The following is an 18,751-nucleotide window of genomic DNA, read 5'->3' as shown; positions in this document are numbered from 1 at the left end:
AGCTGAATGAGTGTGTGTGTGTGTATGTATGTATGTATGTGTGTATGTCCGGGATTGGCATCTGCACTGTCGCAGCTACAGCCACAAAATTTTGCATAGTCACACATCTGGACCCCGAGAGCTTCATAGGCTATGTTGTGAGGCGGAATTTTAACCCCGCGTGTTCCAATTCACCAAACAATTTTGCCCCTACATAACGGGGAAAAAGTGAAGGGAAAAGTGTTGGAGGCAAATTGACAGTTGCCAGATGTGAACAAGGGGGACGTAAAGAATGAGAGCAATGGCGCCAAAGAGTATATACCGTACACTTGCTAAGGTGGGGCCCCGACATGGGATACTCACCACACACGGGGATATGAACACACACAAAATGCACCACACACTACCACGTGCTTGAACGCATATACCACCCTCAGCACACATTTCACCACACATACACCAGCCTCGCTACATAAAAGTTGAAACACAAAAGTTGCCACTCAAAACTCGCCACGCGCAAAATTCGCCACATGCAAAACTAGGCTCACGCAAAACTCGCCACACGTGCAAAACTCACCTCATGGAAAACTCGCCACCCACAAAACTTGCACACGCGGAAAAATTGCCACATGCACAAAAATTGCAACACATGCAAAAGTTGCCTCACACAAAACTTGCACATACTCAAAACGCACCACACATAAAACTCGCCACGCGCAAAACTCGCCATTCGCAAAACTTGCTGCACACAACTTGCTACACTAACCTGTCACATGCAACTCGACACACAAAAAGTTGCTACACACGTCACCACATAAAACTCATCTCACAAATGTTCTTACTTGCATGTCGCCACACGTAACTCAACACACAACTTGACACATGAAACTCGCTCTAAAACACACACGTCTGGTATTATCCTTCAAAAATAGAAATTTGATTAATAAGCAGACAAACTACAAGAGCAACAAATGTACCATAAAGGAAATATGGCAGCTGTCTGTCACATGACCTGTCTATTATGTGTATGTGTGAGCTAATATATACTGCCAGGGGGGAGGGCTTCCTGTTGGCTGGGGATTTATCAGGCTGCCAATTTAGCTTATAAATACTGAGGTAAAAATACTTACTAAATAACGTGTGAACGAGGTCTAATACAGGAGGAGATGACACGCAGGTATATACTATATACAGGAGGAGATGACATACAGGTATATGCTATATACAGGAGGAGATGACATACAGGTATATACTATATATAGGAGGAGATGACATACAGGTATATACTATATACAGGAGGAGATGACACACAGGTTTATACTATATACAGGAAGAGATGACATACAGGTATATACTATAAACAGAAGAGATGACATACAGGTGTATACTATATACAGGAGGAGATGACACATAGGTATATACAATGTACAGGAGGAGATGACATACAGCAGGTATATACTATATACAGGGGAGATGACATACAGGTATATACTATATACAGGGGAGATGACATACAGGTATATACTATATACAGGAGATGACATACAGGTATATACTATATGCAGGAGGAGATGACACAGGCATTTACTATATACAGGAGGAGATGACACATAGGTATATACAATATACAGGAGGAGATGACATACAGCAGGTATATACTATATACAGGGGAGATGACATACAGGTATATACTATATACAGGAGATGACATACAGGTGTATACTATATGTAAGGGAGATGACAAACATGTATATACTGAGGGGAAAATGAGAGGTGTGAGGTGAAAATGAAAAGTTGCGAGTGCAAAATGAGAGGAGTGAGGGAAAATAGTGGAATGTTCGGAAAATGACAGATGTGAGGTCGAAATGACAAGTGTTGGGGGGAATGAGGGGAGTGAGGGTGGAATGAGAGGAGTGAGGGGGAAAATAAGAAGAGTGAGGGGGAAAATCAGAGGTGTGAGGGAGAAAATCAGAGAGGTGATGGGAAAATAAGAGAAGTGAGGTGCTATAACTAACCACAGATATTTACTATGCCCAGGCAACGCCAGGCTCTTCAGCTAGTATATTTAGATTTATTTATTTATTTAATTCTCTAACTTTAACTAGCTCATGACCAGGCCATTTATCCTCCTTCTTGATGAGGGAAATTTTGGGGTTTTATCATATATGCGCTTTTAACGGCTCTATAATATTTTCTTATTTGGATATTGAAATGATTTTGCCTCCTTATTTCACAACACATGGCGCATAATTTCTATTGCCATTTTTATATTCCTTTTCTTTTTTGCTGATATCGAAGAAAAATGTAAAGAAAAATAGTCCTTTGTCCTTCTGTAATTGTGTGTGCCTTGTTTTTTGCTCATGTTTATTGTACTTGTCTATATTTGTCCCTTTTCACATGCAAAGCGACATGGAATAAATGGCGCTATAAAAATGTCTAATAATAAAATAATAATAATGCGTTTTTATTTTTCACATTTTTTTATTAATTTCTTTTTTTACTGCGTTTACCTCTCTGAAAAATTAATTTATCTATTGGACATATTTTTTTTATGGGAATGGGGCTAGAAACAGCAATTTATACTTCCAGTGTTTCTTTTAATTTATTTTTTCCTACTTTTATATTTTATTTTTGCTATGCTTGCTATTTTTAATTTTTGTTTTTCTTTATTTATTTTATTCACTCGCCCCCCCCCCCCCCATCAGAAGGTCTTAAAAACCATTGGAGGAGAATTTTAACATATCAATTTATCCTTTTTTTGCTGATTTCTCTTGTAGTTGTGACAGTTATATTAACCACAGCTACATGGAGATTTCAGCCTCCTGGCTGCATAGCAGAGCTGTCTCTTTCCTAGGACCCAGCAGCTCCTGTTCTCTCACTACACTTAGTGATCACATGTTCACTGGGTTCAGAGAAGAAAGCAGGGTAAGTGCTGCCTAATTTATATGCACAGTGCCAGTTCGGCACTATGTATACAGAGATCAAGGTAAACATGGTAATAACCCATGCTTAGCTTAAACTGGCTATAGGGGCAGTCAGCTCCCCTGCACCACAGCTACACAATCTTGTCTTTACTGCTTAAAGTGCATTGACATTTTAGAACACCAGAGAAGGGATAAGAGTCAACTGCCTGAACTTTTAAAATCTATTTTCAGTCCAAAGGTATTTATTAACTTTGCATTAATATTCCCATGACAAGAAAGGATGGCTTATTGCTAGGATATGTCGTTGCTGAAAAATGGATCAACTCAACTCCCATGATTTTTAAAATGTTTTACTAGGACTGTGGCTCTTTTCCTATGTACTTCCATATCCATGATTCCTTCCACTCATCTGACAGGAAACTGCTGCTTATCCCCTTTCATTGGTGATATGCATAGCATAAAATGGCTAGATTGCCCTTTTCCATATAAACAACATGTTAATAGTCTTACAATTATCCTTTTTATTTTAATGTTAATTTATTAACTGGGTTCTATATTTTCAACAACCTTTGCGAAAAATGAATAATATAAGCCTATATTAGAAACTTTGTAACATGTCTCATGAGAGAAATCTGCTTCTTTCTCCTCATTTGAAAAAATAAAAAAACTGCTTAAATTCATCTTGCTCAAGATAAGCTGGACTGCCAGCACCGGGAAGTGTCAGGTTACAAGGCATAATAAAGGGTATCTGTCAGTCCAATCAATCCTATAAAGTTGTCTATATGGGCTTGTAGGTCATAGAAAGATGAATAAAATGATACCTTGAAATCTGCAATGGGATTTCTTATTATAGAGAAATCCACACTTTTCTTTTATATAAATGAGCTGTTAAGATCTATGGAGCGGACACTGATCCCCCAGATAATCTGCATACAGAACTTATTTTCAACAAAAAGGGGGCATTACCTGTGTGATATGTGATGGCCGCTCTCTGCTCTCATGATCTCACTGCAGAGCTGTGTGTGATTATAACTGACATATTGCAGCACTGAACACATCCACAGGTGTCCTCTCAGTGCTTCAGATACCATTGCACAGGCTGTCAGTATTGCAGTACAGCAGAGCAGTGACAGCTGCAAATATGTTTGCAATTAGACAATGTTCAGTTCTACTGTACCTTGTTAATTACATGTCTCACCCTGGTAATGCCCCTTTAATTAATAATAAGCTCTGGATGCATATTCTCTATGTCCGGCCCATAGATCTTAACAGCTCATTTACGTATAAGAAAAATGTGGATTTCTGTGGAATAAGCCATGGGATCTCAGTTGTCAGTGTATAATTCTATTCACCTTCCTATGTACGCTATGCCCATATAGACGGTTTAAGAGAGTTGATCTTACTGACAGATTCCCTTTAAAGCAAAGAGAGACGGATAATGCACTTGTTCTATTTAGCTTATTCGAGCGCAGAATTCACATCTACACTGCTCAGTACTGCTGTGTAATGTCATGCATGCCTCTCTTGCATTTGTCTGTGTGGTACCGAAGCAAAATAGAGTCGTAATACATTTCTGTCTTTGTGTCTACAGTGTATAAGACACATTAAAGCAGCTAGTCTCCATGCACTACAATTGTTACTAAAAGGTTGAGATTGACACAAATTTAATTTTTCATAAAGTTTTTCTTAAAGTTTTCTGCTTTAGTGTTCTAGAGCTTTTAGTCTGGTATTTCTGAAGTACAATAATAAGTATTTATATATTTTTTTCCATTTGTGTGTTCACAAATACATAACATTTATGCAACAAATCAATATTTACTGTGCTTATTCTTATTTTTGAAGACTTCTGTAATTTGTCCAGACATGCTGGACTGATGACAGGCCATTCTTGCTTACTTTGTGCTTAGAGTTTATCACAATTTCTGAGTTTTGCTTGTCCACCCACTTTTTGAGGATTGAACACAGGTTCATGATGTTGATTGAGGTCTAGGAGTTTCCTGGCCATGCAAAGTTGCACTTGGAGGATGTTTAGATGCCACTCTTTATTCCTGGCAGCAGTCTTAGGCACAATTGTGAGTGAGCCTACTCACTTGGATGAATAGCAACTCCACATATCAATGGGCTTAGTATGCCTTATTAATGGCATGATACTGGACTCAGGGTAGTGCTCATCTTTTCTTTTTCAGACAACCATTCTTTCAGATATCCCAAAGAGTCTGAAGGGGGCTTTATCAGAGAAAAAACTTTTCCCAATCCTCTGGAGTCCAATCCCTGTACTTCTTATAGAGTGTCAATCTGTCTTTGATTGTTTTCTAAGAGAAAAATAGTTTCTCGAATGGTCTTCTTGACACCAATCCAGCCTCTATATGTTTTCACCACACTGGACATGCACATACACTGTCACCTGCCTGCTGCCATTTCTGAACAAGCTATGCACTGGTGTTGAACAAATTCATGTAGCTGAATATGCTTTAGGACATTATCATGGTCTTCCGTGGCCACCCTGAAGCCTTATTACACAGCACTGTCTATGAATTTCTTGATGGTCTTATAAATGGTTGATTTAAGGACAATCTTACAAGCAGCAATGTCCTTGCTTGTAAAGTCTGTAAAGATATTTTGATGCAAAGCAATAATGACTGTATGTTTCCTTGGTTAACAGAAGAAGACAATTATTTCAAGCCCTAGTCTCCTTTTAAAGCAATTAGTCAGCTATTATAATACAATCAGCATGACAGAGCGATATAAGCTGTGATAGCACTTTCTCCTGATCTATCAAGATCACCAAAATGATGTAAGCAGGTCATTTTGTGGCGGGGTGAGATGCATTGGCATCTTTTTTTGTGTGATTACATTAACTGTCATGGCAAAGAACGACTTTTCAATTTTCACTTTTCACAACGATTTTTACTCTTCATAACAATCTTGAGCTAATGCAAATTTATGCAACTAAAAAACATGGTAGGAAAAAACTTTGTGAAAACTAAAATTTGGGTAAATCTCAAAACTTTGGCCATGACTGGAGGTTGCAAAATAGAAATAGAGAGGAGAGCATATGGAAAAACTGGGATAAATACTGCTGTTCCTTTATCATAATTTAGCTGTATATATTTAATATACTTAAGTTAACATATAAATGTGTGTTTCATTTCTTAAAGGGACTCGGCAGTTTACAATAAATGCATTATGCATAGTTAAAATATCTAATACTCTGCTTTTTAATCTTTTTTTGGTTGGTTCCTCTCATTTCCAATCATCTTTTCATTCTCAGCTCTCATACACCGCTCTGCACAAAGTGCCAAATCTAGCCTGAGAGATACATCCTACTTTTTGGTTTGTCCATCCGAAAGCAGGGGGAGTGTTCCAAACTACGAAAGCCCACTGTGCGTAGAGTATCCTGAGCCCACCCCTCTCCTCATGTTTCTACATTGAACATTGGGGAGCAGTCTCAGACTAACTACTGTATGTACAATAGTCTGAAAATCTGGCAGCAATTTTACAAAAATGAATAGCAGAGGAAGTGCACAGATATATTTAAAAAGGGTACCAGCCTTTTTGACTATGCATTATGCATTTGTTATGAATTTTGTATTGTGGCTCGGAAAGTCTTTTTATGATTGTAGTATGAATATTTCATTCATGATATATCTAAAACTCATATTATCCTTTTATTTTGAAAAACATTTATTCAAACACAACTTCAGAGATCTCTATGCAAATTAGTTTAATTAAAAGTTTTTATCTTTGACGTTTGGTTGAGATTTTAGATGTTCACAGTGCTGAGTGTTACCCTTAAGCTTTCCGTCACTATGTATTCCAGGATATGATTTATTTTCCATATAATATGCTGTGATTCATACTTTCTATCTGCTCTGTATGCACAAAATTCTGTGCAGGTATTTATTCAAAATAAATTGATAATGATATGCAGATTTCAAATGAAGCAGCAAAATGAATGTGTCACTGTATCAACATACACCAGGTAGGGTCTTTACATTTGATCTGCCAAGGTGAAAAAGCAACCACTAGAATCATTGTATCCTCTCAGTTTGTTTGCTTATCAGTAGGATGCAGCTGTTTTATCAGTCAAAGAAGAGAAGATGCTTCTTGGGAGACTTAATTGAGTTAGGGCGACCTCGAAAGTACAAGTTTCCAAAGCAAATGTGTTGCTGAAAGCTCTTTTTATTGTTGTTTACAATTTAAACATTTTTACTTTTCACAGGGGCATTTTGGGCGAACTGGACATTCAGGACCTCCGGGGGTCAAAGGAGAAAAGGTATAGATCAGAAGTCATGTCTTAATTTAAAAAATACAAAATGTATTAAGGAAGTAAATAGAAGTTGTATTGAAGAAGCAGCAACCAGAAAACAGTAGCAATAACGATTGCAAGTAACATAACTTGTTTACATCATTAATTTCATTTAATTGTTGTCGCAACTTTGTTTAGATTTGTACAACATATTTAACTATATTGTGTTTCTTTTTTTCTGTTTAAGCTCCAGAAAGAGAAACTATTAATTGACAGAAAAAAACAACAATATTTCTTCAGAAACAATAATTTAACTCTTTCTGAGCAAAAGTTTATTTTTTAGATTGCTTCATTCTAATGTCTTCATACATTTTAGAATGCTGTCCACCAAATAACGGTTCAGCCGATCTTTCGGCCAGCAGTTGTCTCACCAGGCTCTGCCACTGCCAGACAATAGTAGTCAAATCCGAAGATATCCATGGGTTCTGCCAATGTTCAGTGTTAGTCTAATGTGCATGGCTGCCTTGATTATGAGACTTTTAATTTATGTTGGCATAATTGGGATCAGAGAGGTGTGTGGTTTTATTTCTGTTCTTTTCTATCTTTTAGTTTACTTTTAACTAAATGTATTTATCATGCTGAGTTCTAGTATTCATTTAAAATAGTAATGCAATAATATCTGTCCATTACATTACCGCTGCTTGTGATTTGTAGATCTGGAATAAACAAAATCATGTCTTCTCAGTTTAACCACTAAACCACCTTTGCCACAGGGTATTTCTATGACATAATTAAACATGTTATGGTTTCTACATATTACTTAACATATTTAAGATCTATTCTTGTGATTAGTAATCTGTGTCAGATTAAGGGTACTGTCACACCGTGCAATTTTCGTCGCTACGACGGCACGATCCGTGACGTCGCAGCGTCGTATGAGTATCGCTCCAGCGTCGTAGACTGCGGTCACACTTTGCAATCACGGCGCTGGAGCGATGCCGAGGTTCGCTGGTAACCAGGGTAAACATCGGGTTACTAAGCGCAGGGCCGCGCTTAGTAACCCGATGTTTACCGTGGTTACCAGCGTAAAAGTAAAAAAAAAAAAACCGTACATACTCACCATGTGATGTCCGTCAGGTCCCTTGCAGTCTGCTTCCTGCTCTGACTGAGTGCAGCCGTACAGTGAGAGCAGAGCGCAGCGGTGATCACCGCTGTGATCTGCTCTCACTTTCCGGCCGGCGCTCACAGTCAGAGCGGGAAGCAGACTGCAAGGGACCTGACGGACATCACATGGTGAGTATGTACGGTTTTTTTTTTACTTTTACGCTGGTAACCACGGTAAACATCGGGTTACTAAGCGCGGCCCTGCGCTTAGTAACCCGATGTTTACCCTGGTTACCAGCGAACGCATCGCTGGATCGCTGTCACACACAACGATCCAGCGATGACAGCGGGAGATCCAGCGACGAAAGAAAGTTTCAAACGATCTGCTACGACGTACGATTCTCAGCAGGGTCCCTGATCGCTGCTGCGTGTCAGACACTGCGATATCGTAACGATATCGCTAGAACGTCACGAATCGTACCGTCGTAGCGATTGTAATTGCACTGTGTGACGGTACCCTAACACCCAGCACCTCCCATGATCATGTTATTTACTCCAAAGGTTGTATACCAGCACAGCTTAGTTTAATGGGTTGCAGTCACTGCCAGGTACTAGAAATCAACTTCTTTTCAGCTTCTAAATGCTCTCTCCATTCTTTCAGGGTAACGAAGGTCCTCAAGGCAGACCTGGACCACCTGGACCACCTGTAAGTACTTTACCTTATAAAAAAATATATATACCTGGGTTTATTCAGCTACTTAAAGGGAACCTGTCATCACATTTGATCATTCTGACCTATTAATATGGGCATACAGGTTATAGACTTCCCGACTTCCTTCCTCCCGCCCTGCATAGTAAGCATGATATCTGCACTTTTTCTATTCCCTGGAGAACACTAGGAATGGAAGTTACAGTGACTCTCTGGTGCCTGCACAGAACAAACGTAAAGTCAATTCCCATACAAGGGCGGAACAGTGAAGAGGAGCAACGGCAGTCAGAATGCACTGTCACAGGATTTCCGGCCACACTCCTGACATTACAGGGACACAGTGACGATAGGGGAGGAGAATGATAGGATAAAGAAGTGAGAAGGCAGCGTTATCTTCCAGGCAGAGAAAGCCCGATAGCCTGGAAGAACTAATTTACATTAAGCGATAAAAGGTGATTTTTAAACAACAAGACATCATCCTAGAGGCATACAGGGATCACTTTTTTCAGCAGACTATAACCTGTATGCCCATATTAATAGGCTGAATCGCTCAAATGTGGTGACAGTTTCCTTTTAAAATAGTAAAGTAAAAGATTAATTACCTGCTTTAATGTAATAATGTACCCTGTGAGGATGTTGATGTAGTAAGGTTCTCCAAGCAAACTCAGCATCAAATCATGTTAAAAGAGTAGAACATTTTCTTAAGACTTCAAATATGAAAAATAAAATAATAATGAAAAGAAGAAGACTTAAACTTTAGTCCCACATATAGGATGTAGCAAACCAAAAAGTCAATATTGACCCTTTAATGAGCCTTGCCACATCGTTACCCCTTACGACTTCAATGATTGTAATTCATGTACCATAACTTCACTATGACTATTATATCTGTGCTGTTGCTTCACTATAGTCACTTACTTTGTGACATCCTAGTCTATATTAGACAGAAAATCTGCTTATTATCTCATATTTGCATTGGGACATCACTGTTTCCTAATGCACTCCAAATGACATGCTCCTATTCAATCTGTAAACTGATGAAATGTTTTCTTCCTCCTGACACCACCGTGCTTATGGATTTGTTCAACGATTATAAAAGTCAATATAAGCAGTAAAAATAAAAACCTGTATTCCATGAGGTCTCCTTCGCAAGAAGTTAGTTATCCTTATGACTGTGTCAGTAAGCTTGAGAGTTCAGTGCATGGATCCATAAGAGTTGCGTCATCTGTCTCTATGTAAGAGTTCACTTCTTGCAGTCACACTAGGGATATACAGTCAACGGTCAAACAACCATTCAATATCAAAACTATAAATTACATATTGCATATACAGTGGCTTGCGAAAGTATTCACCTCCTTAGCATTTTTCGTGTTTCGCTAACTTACAAACTGGAATGTCACTGTTTTTTGAGGGTTTATATCAGTTCATGTAAAGAACATGCCTACAACTGTCAATATTTGGTTTTCTTTTTATTGTGAAGCAAAGAAAAAATAGGACAAAATAAATGAAAACCTCAGTGTCACTGACAGACTGAAAAAGGTTTTGCTCAAGAATATCCCGGTATTTCGCAACATCCATCTTCCCCTCGACTCGGATCATTTTCCCTGTCCCTGTTGCCCAAAAACATCTTCACAGCATAATACTGCCACCACCATGTTTCACTGTGGGAATGGTGTTCTTAGGGAGATGAGCTGTGTTGGTTTGGTGCTAGACATAGCATTTACCTCAGTGGCAAAAATGTTAAATTTTGATCTTATCAGACCACAGCACCTTCTTCCATACATTTAGGGAGTCTCCCACATGTCTTTTGGCAAACTCAAAATGAGCCTTCCAATTTTATAAGTAAAGGCTTTTTTCTGTCCACTCCTACATAAAGACCACCTCTTTGTACAGCTTATTGTGGTCATATGACAGATACTCCAGTCTCTGTCTGGGAACACTGTAGCTCCTACAGTTACTTTTGGTCTCTGTGCTGCCTCTCTGATTAATGTTCTCCTTGATCTGGCTGAGAGTTTTGGTGGGTGTCTCTCTCTAGACAGGTTTGTTGTGGTACCATGTTCTTTCCATTTTTGATAATGGATTTGATGGTGCTTTGGGGGATCATCAGAGATTGGAATATTTTTTATAACCCAACCCTGACTTGTACTTCTCAACAACTTTGTCCCTGACTTGTTTGGAGATCTGCATTGCCTTCATGGTGTTGTTTGGTTAGTGGTGCCACTTGCTTAATGGTGTTGCAGCCTCTGTGGCCTTTCAGAAAAGGTGTGTATATATTGACAGACCATGTGACACTTAGATTGCACACAAGGTGACTTCCTTTCACTAGGCATGTAACTTATTAAGGTAATTGCTTGCACCAGGTATTTTTAGGGGCTTCATGGCAAAAGGGGTGAATACAAATGTACATGACAATTTTTATTTATTTGAACCCATAAATTAAATTTATTCCTATATTTTCTCACTTCACTAACTTAGCCTATTTAGTGCTGATGCATCACACACAAATCAAATTGCAAAAATATTTAAACAGAGGTTGTGATCGAACAAAGTAGGTAAAACGCTAATGGGAGGTGAATACTTTCACGGACCACTTCTGATCTAAATCTTTACTCTAAATCCACTGAATTAAACATTTCTTGGCAATCTACATGCTCATAAAGTTGTATAGATTGCAACATCTAAATTACTGATAGGGGTTTGTTATAAATCTCCAAAAATAATGGAAGCAATGGAGAATATCCTCGTAAAGCAAATAGATGAAGCTGCGACTCAAGGAGAAGTCATTATTATGGGGGACTTCAACTACCCTGAAATAGATTGGGGAACAGAAACCTGCAGTTCCAGCAAAGGTAATCGGTTTTTGACAACTATGAGAGACAATTACCTTTCACAACTGGTTCAGGACCCAACAAGAAGGGGGGCACTGCTAGACCTAATATTAACCAACGGGCCAGACCGCATATCAAATATAAGGGTTGGGGGTCACTTGGGGAATAGTGATCACAAAATAATAAGTTTTCATGTATCCTTTAATAAGATGTGTAGTAGAGGGGTGACAAGGACACTAAACTTCAGGAGGGCAAATTTCCAACGGATGAGAGAGGATCTTGGTGCAATTAACTGGGACGATATCCTGAGACATAAAAATACACAAAGAAAATGGGAGACATTTATTAGCATCCTGGATAGGACCTGTGCACAGTATATACCGTGTGGGAATAAACATACTAGAAATAGGAGGAAACCAATATGGCTAAATAGAGCTGTAAGGGGCGCAATAAGTGACAAAAAGAAAGCATTTAGAGAATTAAAGGAAGTAGGTAGTGATGAGGCATTAAATAAATACAGAAAATTAAATAAATTCTGTAAAAAGCAAATCAAGGCAGCAAAAATTGAGACAGAGAGACTCATTGCCAGAGAGAGTAAAAATAATCCCAAAATATTCTTTAACTACATAAATAGTAAGAAACTAAAAAATGAAAGTGTTGGCCCCCTTAAAAATAGTCTGGGGGAAATGGTGGATGAGGATGAGGAAAAAGCCAATGTGCTAAATGACTTTTTTTCATCAGTATTTACACAAGAAAATCTCATGGCAGACAATATGATCAGTGATAACAAAAATTCCCCATTAAGTGTCACCTGCTTAACTCAGCAGGGAGTACGGTGGCATCTAAAAATCACTAAAATTGACAAATCTCCGGGCCCGGATAGGATACACCCCCGAGTACTGCAGGAATTAAGTACAGTCATTGATAGACCATTATTTTTAATCTTTAAAGAGTCCATAATAACAGGGTCTGTACCACAGGACTGGCGTATAGCAAATGTGGTGCCAATATTCAAAAATAGGACAAAAACTGAACTTGGAAATTATAGGCCAGTAAGCTTAACCTCTACTGTGGGTAAAATCCTGGAGGGCATTCTAAGGGATGCTATACTGGAGTATCTGAAGAGGAATAACCTCATGACCCAGTATCAGCACGGGTTTACAAGAGACCGTTCATGTCAGACTAATTTGATCAGCTTCTATGAAGAGGTAAGTTCTGGACTGGACGAAGGGAACCCAGTAGATGTAGTGTATATGGACTTTTCAAAAGCTTTTGATATGGTGTCACACAAAAGGTTGATACATAAAATGAGAATAATGGGGATAGGGGAAAATATGTGTAAGTGGGTTGAGAGCTGGCTCAGGGATAGGAAACAAAGGGTGGTTATTAATGGAGCACACTCGGACTGGGTCGCGGTTAGCAGTGGGATACCACAGGGGTCAGTGTTGGGCCCTCTTCTTTTTAACATATTTATTAATGACCTTGTAGGGGGCATAAGCAATAATATACTTGGCACTCAGGAGAACTTTGTGGTGAAGTAAAACATGATTTATTCAGTGTCTGATATTGGAACCATTCGTGGGCCCATTCAGACACGCTGTGTATTCCAGTGTTCAAAATCCTGTCTGATGAAGGTCCTATGTTGGGACCGAAAACGTTCATGTTGAACTGGATGCACTGAATAAATCATGTTTTACTTCACCACAAAGTTCTCCTGAGTGCCAAGTATATTATTGCTTATGTACCACGGGTTGGATACCTAACTTGAGCACCTCCCAAATACCCAGAGTGCCGTGCTTTGCTGCATTACGACCTTGTAGGGGGCATTCAGAGTGGAATTTCAATATTTGCAGATGACACTAAACTCTGCATGGTAATCAATACAGGGGAGGACAATTTTATATTACAGGATGATTTATGTAACCTAGAAGCTTGGGCTGATAAATGGCAAATGATCTTTAATGGGGATAAATGTAAGGTCATGCACTTGGGTAGAAGTAATAAGATGTATAACTATGTGCTTAATTCTAAAACTCTGGGCAAAACCATCAATGAAAAAGACCTGGGTGTATGGGTGGATGACAAACTCACATTTAGTGGCCAGTGTCAGACAGCTGCTGCAAAGGCAAATAAAATAATGGGATGCATTAAAAGAGGCATAGATGCTCATGAGGAGAACATAATTTTACCTCTATACAAGTCACTAGTTCGACCACACTTAGAATACTGTGTACAGTTCTGGTCTCCGGTGTATAAGAAACACATAGCTGAACCAGAGCGGGTGCAGAGAAGAGCGACAAAGGTTATTAGAGGACTGGGGGGTCTGCAATACCAAGATAGGTTATTACACTTGGGGCTGTTTAGTTTGGAAAAACAAAGACTAAGGGGTGATCTTATTTTAATGGATAAATATATGAGGGGACAGTACAAAGACCTTTCTGATGATCTTTTTAATCATGGACCTGAGACAGGGACAAGGGGGCATCCTCTACGTCTGGAGGAAAGAAGGTTTAAGCATAATAACAGATGCGGATTCTTTACTGTAAGAGCTGTGAGACTATGGAACTCTCTGCCGTATGATGTTGTAATGAGTGATTCATTACTTAAATTTAAGAGGGGACTGGATGCCTTTCTTGAAAAGTATAATGTTACAAGGTATATACACTAGATTCCTTGATAGGGCGTTGATCCAGGGAACTAGTATGATTGCCGTATGTGGAGTCGGGAAGGAATTTTTTCCCCCAATGTGGAGCTTACTCTTTGCCACATGGTTTTTTTTTGCCTTCCTCTGGATCAACATGTTAGGGCATGTTAGGTTAGGCTATGGGTTGAACTAGATGGACTTAAAGTCTTCCTTCAACCTTAATAACGATGTAACTATGTAAATTTTAGATTGCTATCATTCATTATCAACTTTTCATTGCATCTGAGTGCCGAGTATTTCTCCTGATGTACACACATGGAACACACCTGTCAATCAACTAGAGCAGTGCAGGGAGAAGACAGGCATGACAGTATTGGGTTAGTCTCATCTCTGTCTATAATAGCTGGCCGGCTCTTGCAACCATGTTTTCTCTGAAACACTTAAAGTGAACCTGTCAGCAGTTTTAGCCGATATAACATACGACCATCACCTTTCAGGGCTTATATACAGCATTCTATAATGCTGTATATCTGCCCCCAACCTGACCTGGAAGAACTGAAAAATAACGTTTATTATACTCACCTGGGGGGTGGTCCGGTCCGATGGGTGTCACTGGTCTTGGTCCGATGCCTCCCATCTTCTTATGATCACCGCCCTCCTGCTTGCTTCTTGTGGATGACGAGACCCTGCATCATCCACACAGGTTCCCCGCAGGTGCCAGGGCTCTTTGACCTTTTCCGGTACCTGGCACTGCAGTACTTTGAACTGCCATCAACAGGGCAGATAAGTACGCCTGCACAGGAGCACGATGCCGGGGAGCCTGTGTGGGTGATGCAGGGTCGCGTCATCCACAAGATGCAAGCAGGAGGGCAGTGATCATAAGAAGATGGGAGGCACCGAAACAAGACCCATCAGACAGACCACACCAATATAGAATGCTGTATATAAGCCCTGAAAGGTGATGGCCATATCTTATATCGGCCAAAACTGCTGACAGGTTCACTTTAAGCCTGGCAATTGTGCAGCCAGGCTCTGATTTATGCTGCCTGTAGTTTAAACAAGATGCATCGAGTTACAGGTTCCCTTTATACAGAGCATACAAAGAAAATAACTATTAAAAGGCACAACAGTACTTCTGTCAGTTCGAATAGAAATGAGTATGAGGATTTATTGGTATTCTTTCGAAATTAGCATAACAATATAAATTACAATTTGTAACTCAAGACTCAAGTTCAATACAATGTTAACACATTTATGAACAGTTTTTATATCAGATTCCCTTTAGGTTCAAAATTCGGAGACAAAGAGTAAAACATTGGTTGTCCCTCACAGATTCTTTTTACACTATAAATATTGTGTATCATTAGTTCACATAATCTGTTGTTTTGATGACGTAATAGACACCTCAAATCTAAAATAGATAATACTGACTAAATTTCTAAACCAGTGAAATTTTAAAAAGGCTCTGGTGCTTGTTACTCAACTTGAGCACGTCAAACTCCTTGGGTGCTCAACTCAAGTAATAAGAATAATGGATGTCAATGGTAAACTCAAGCTTTTTTCTGGCAAACCTTCCTAGGAGGCTGGGGGGCAGTAAAGTCACTAAAATTAATTGGAAAAAGTGCTCAAATGAGATCAGAACAGCATGGGGAAGATGCCTGGGCGCATCTGTGACTTCCAGGTCGCTTCTGGGAACAATGTTTTCAGAGTATCTCGCCACTTTCACGGACTGACAATAAAACATGCCAAACCCAAGATAAAGCTTGTATATACGACAAAATTAAAAAGAGAGAAAAACGCCTCCTCCACTCTATAGGCTATGTTCACACACACAGCATTTCTGCTGCATTTTTGCACTTTCTCATTGCTTTCAATGATGAAAAAATGCTACAAAAACGCTGAAAGAAATTACATGCTTCTTCTTTCAAAAATGCAGCAGTTTTCTATTTCAGTCAAGTAAAAAAAGTCTTTACCTGCAAGGTCTATTAAAAATTGAAAGGAGGGATTACAATAAATCTGGAATACATGTAGAGGATGGCCTCAGAATATATTTTTTTCCCACTTGGAAGGACTGAGACTCCTAGACTGGTAAAGCTTATTTACTATTTGCAAAGGCTTCCAAAAATTAGAAGGAGATGCTCCAATAGAGCCTGAACACAGGTTGAGTAAGGCCTCAGAAAACATTAAATTTAGAAGGAGTGGTACTTCTGTGGCCAACAACAAAGAATCTCAGATTCGAGGTTACTACTCAAGCTTCCAGGGACGGACATATCATTGGTGCAACCTGTGTGACTGCACAGGGGCACAAGAGGTAAGGGGGCCCATTACCACCTCCGAAGCAAGTGAAATTGTGCATTATATTGAACTATTGGACTGCAAAGGGCCCATATACTGTTTTTGCTCAAGGGCCCTTTTCTATCTGTGTCCATCAGTGAAGGGTACATCTGGCACAATAAGGAACTTCAGGCATCTGAATCCAATTTTGATTCAGCTAAGGTGGGCGGCAGTCAGAGGTGTATCTAGTATCTAGAGTTTCTGGCACCCGGGGCATGAATTCAGTTTGGCACCCCAGCCCCCCAAGGACATATGCGACTTGCACACTTAGTCATGTACCGACGAGCTCCTCTCCCTAATGTCCTCAATTATCTGTGAAAACTGAGAGGAGGAAGAAAAGCTCGTTGTCACAGGACCATAAGTATGAAAGTCGCATATGAGTGAAGTGTCCATGTGATGACTACTGGAACCTGCAAAGCTGAATCCTGACATCACAGGCTTCTAAATTCTCACAACTAATGCACTGCACACATTTAGGATTCTCCCTTGCCGGTGGACAGTCTTGTCAGCACAATTATGTGATTTGTATACTTCTGACCACATTCAAACTAGACATGCCCAGCCTCGCTCAGTTCATTTTCACTGAGTGAGGTCACACATGTCTAGTCAGCGTGTGGCCACATGTATGTAAATCGCCAGCACGAGAAAATCCTGACAGCGTGTAGTGTGCACTGTGAGAATTCAGAAATTACTCATTACTCACTCATTACAAACCTGGACATCCCCTCTAATGCTCCCAACATAAAAAAAACATGAGAATTAGTTAGTATCAAAAATAACATTTACATCCAGGTACCTTATAGATTACATCGTCTCTGGAGTCGCTCTTATTTTCTTCCTCTTGTCCAGACCTCATGATAAGTTTTCTCATCCACAGCTCGTCTCTGCAAACTTCCATCTTCTCCGCTCTTTTGCAGAAAATCTCCACATGATGCCCTTAAAGATAGAAGTGTCATTATAATGCTCCTGAATAAAAATGCCCCTCACTATATTGTTTACACAAAATATGACCCCCACACTGACCGTCTTATGGTACATGCTCTTCACACTGTCCTCTCCTTTCCATACCTTTCTTCACATTGTCCTCTCATACTGTGTCCCCCCTATAGGGCCCAGTATTTATACTGTACTCTCTCATCACACTCCCCCCCTCCTTGGTATACTGTCCCCTCCTGGCTGTACCCTTACACTGTGTCCCCATGCTACGCATGCACACATCCCAACACCCTCACTCCCTGTACTCTGTCTACATACATTTTTCACATTGGTACAGATATTGTGTCCTCATATATTCCCCCATTCTCTCCCCATACTGTCTGCACCCATCCCCTATACTGTTTCCTCAGATATTCCCCCCATTTCCTTATACTGTTTCCTCAGATATGTCCCCCATTTCCCCATACTGTTTCCTCATACATGCCCCCCATTCCCCCATACTGTTTCCTCATACATTCCCCCCATTCTCCCATACTGTTTCCTCATACATGTCCCCCATTCCTCCATACTGTTTCCTCATACATGCCCCCCATTCTCCCGTACTGTTTCCTCATACATGTCCCCTATTCCTCCATACTGTTTTCCTCATACATGCGCCCCCATTCCTCCGTACTGTTTCTTCATACATGCCCCCCATTCTCCTGTACTGTTTCTTCATACATGCCCCCCATTTCTCCGTACTGTTTCTTCATACATGCCCCCCATTCTCCCATACTGTTTCTTCATATATGCCCCCCATTCTCCCATACTGTTCCCTCATACATGCCCCATCCCCCATACTGTTTCCTCATATATGCCCCCCATTCCCCCATAGTGTTTCCTCATACATGCCCCCCATTCCCCTGTACTGTTTCCTCATACATGCCCCCCATTCCCCTGTACTGTTTCCTCATACAGGCCCCCATCTCCCCCTTTGCTCTTCATTTTCATTGTCCTCAAATCTTCCCCACACAATAAATTCCCCATCCCCACTACAAATCTCCC

At 40.0% G+C, this 18,751-nt stretch overlaps 1 protein-coding gene across 2 annotated transcripts in view; it reads left to right on the top strand.

The window, feature by feature from the left end:
- Window positions 1–18,751, top strand: part of COL19A1 (collagen type XIX alpha 1 chain) — a 1,614,879-nt gene that overhangs the window by 1,311,461 nt on the left and 284,667 nt on the right. For both annotated transcript variants that reach the window (XM_077289962.1, XM_077289964.1), the window contains exons 37-38: window positions 7,126–7,179; window positions 8,918–8,962. In XM_077289962.1, the coding sequence (XP_077146077.1) occupies window positions 7,126–7,179; window positions 8,918–8,962 (99 nt within the window). The remainder of the gene's footprint in view (window positions 1–7,125; window positions 7,180–8,917; window positions 8,963–18,751) is intronic.

This window comes from Ranitomeya variabilis, chromosome 2 (assembly GCF_051348905.1).
Source record: "Ranitomeya variabilis isolate aRanVar5 chromosome 2, aRanVar5.hap1, whole genome shotgun sequence".
Taxonomy (NCBI): Eukaryota; Metazoa; Chordata; class Amphibia; order Anura; family Dendrobatidae; genus Ranitomeya; species Ranitomeya variabilis.
This window is presented reverse-complemented; position numbering and strand designations above follow the sequence as displayed.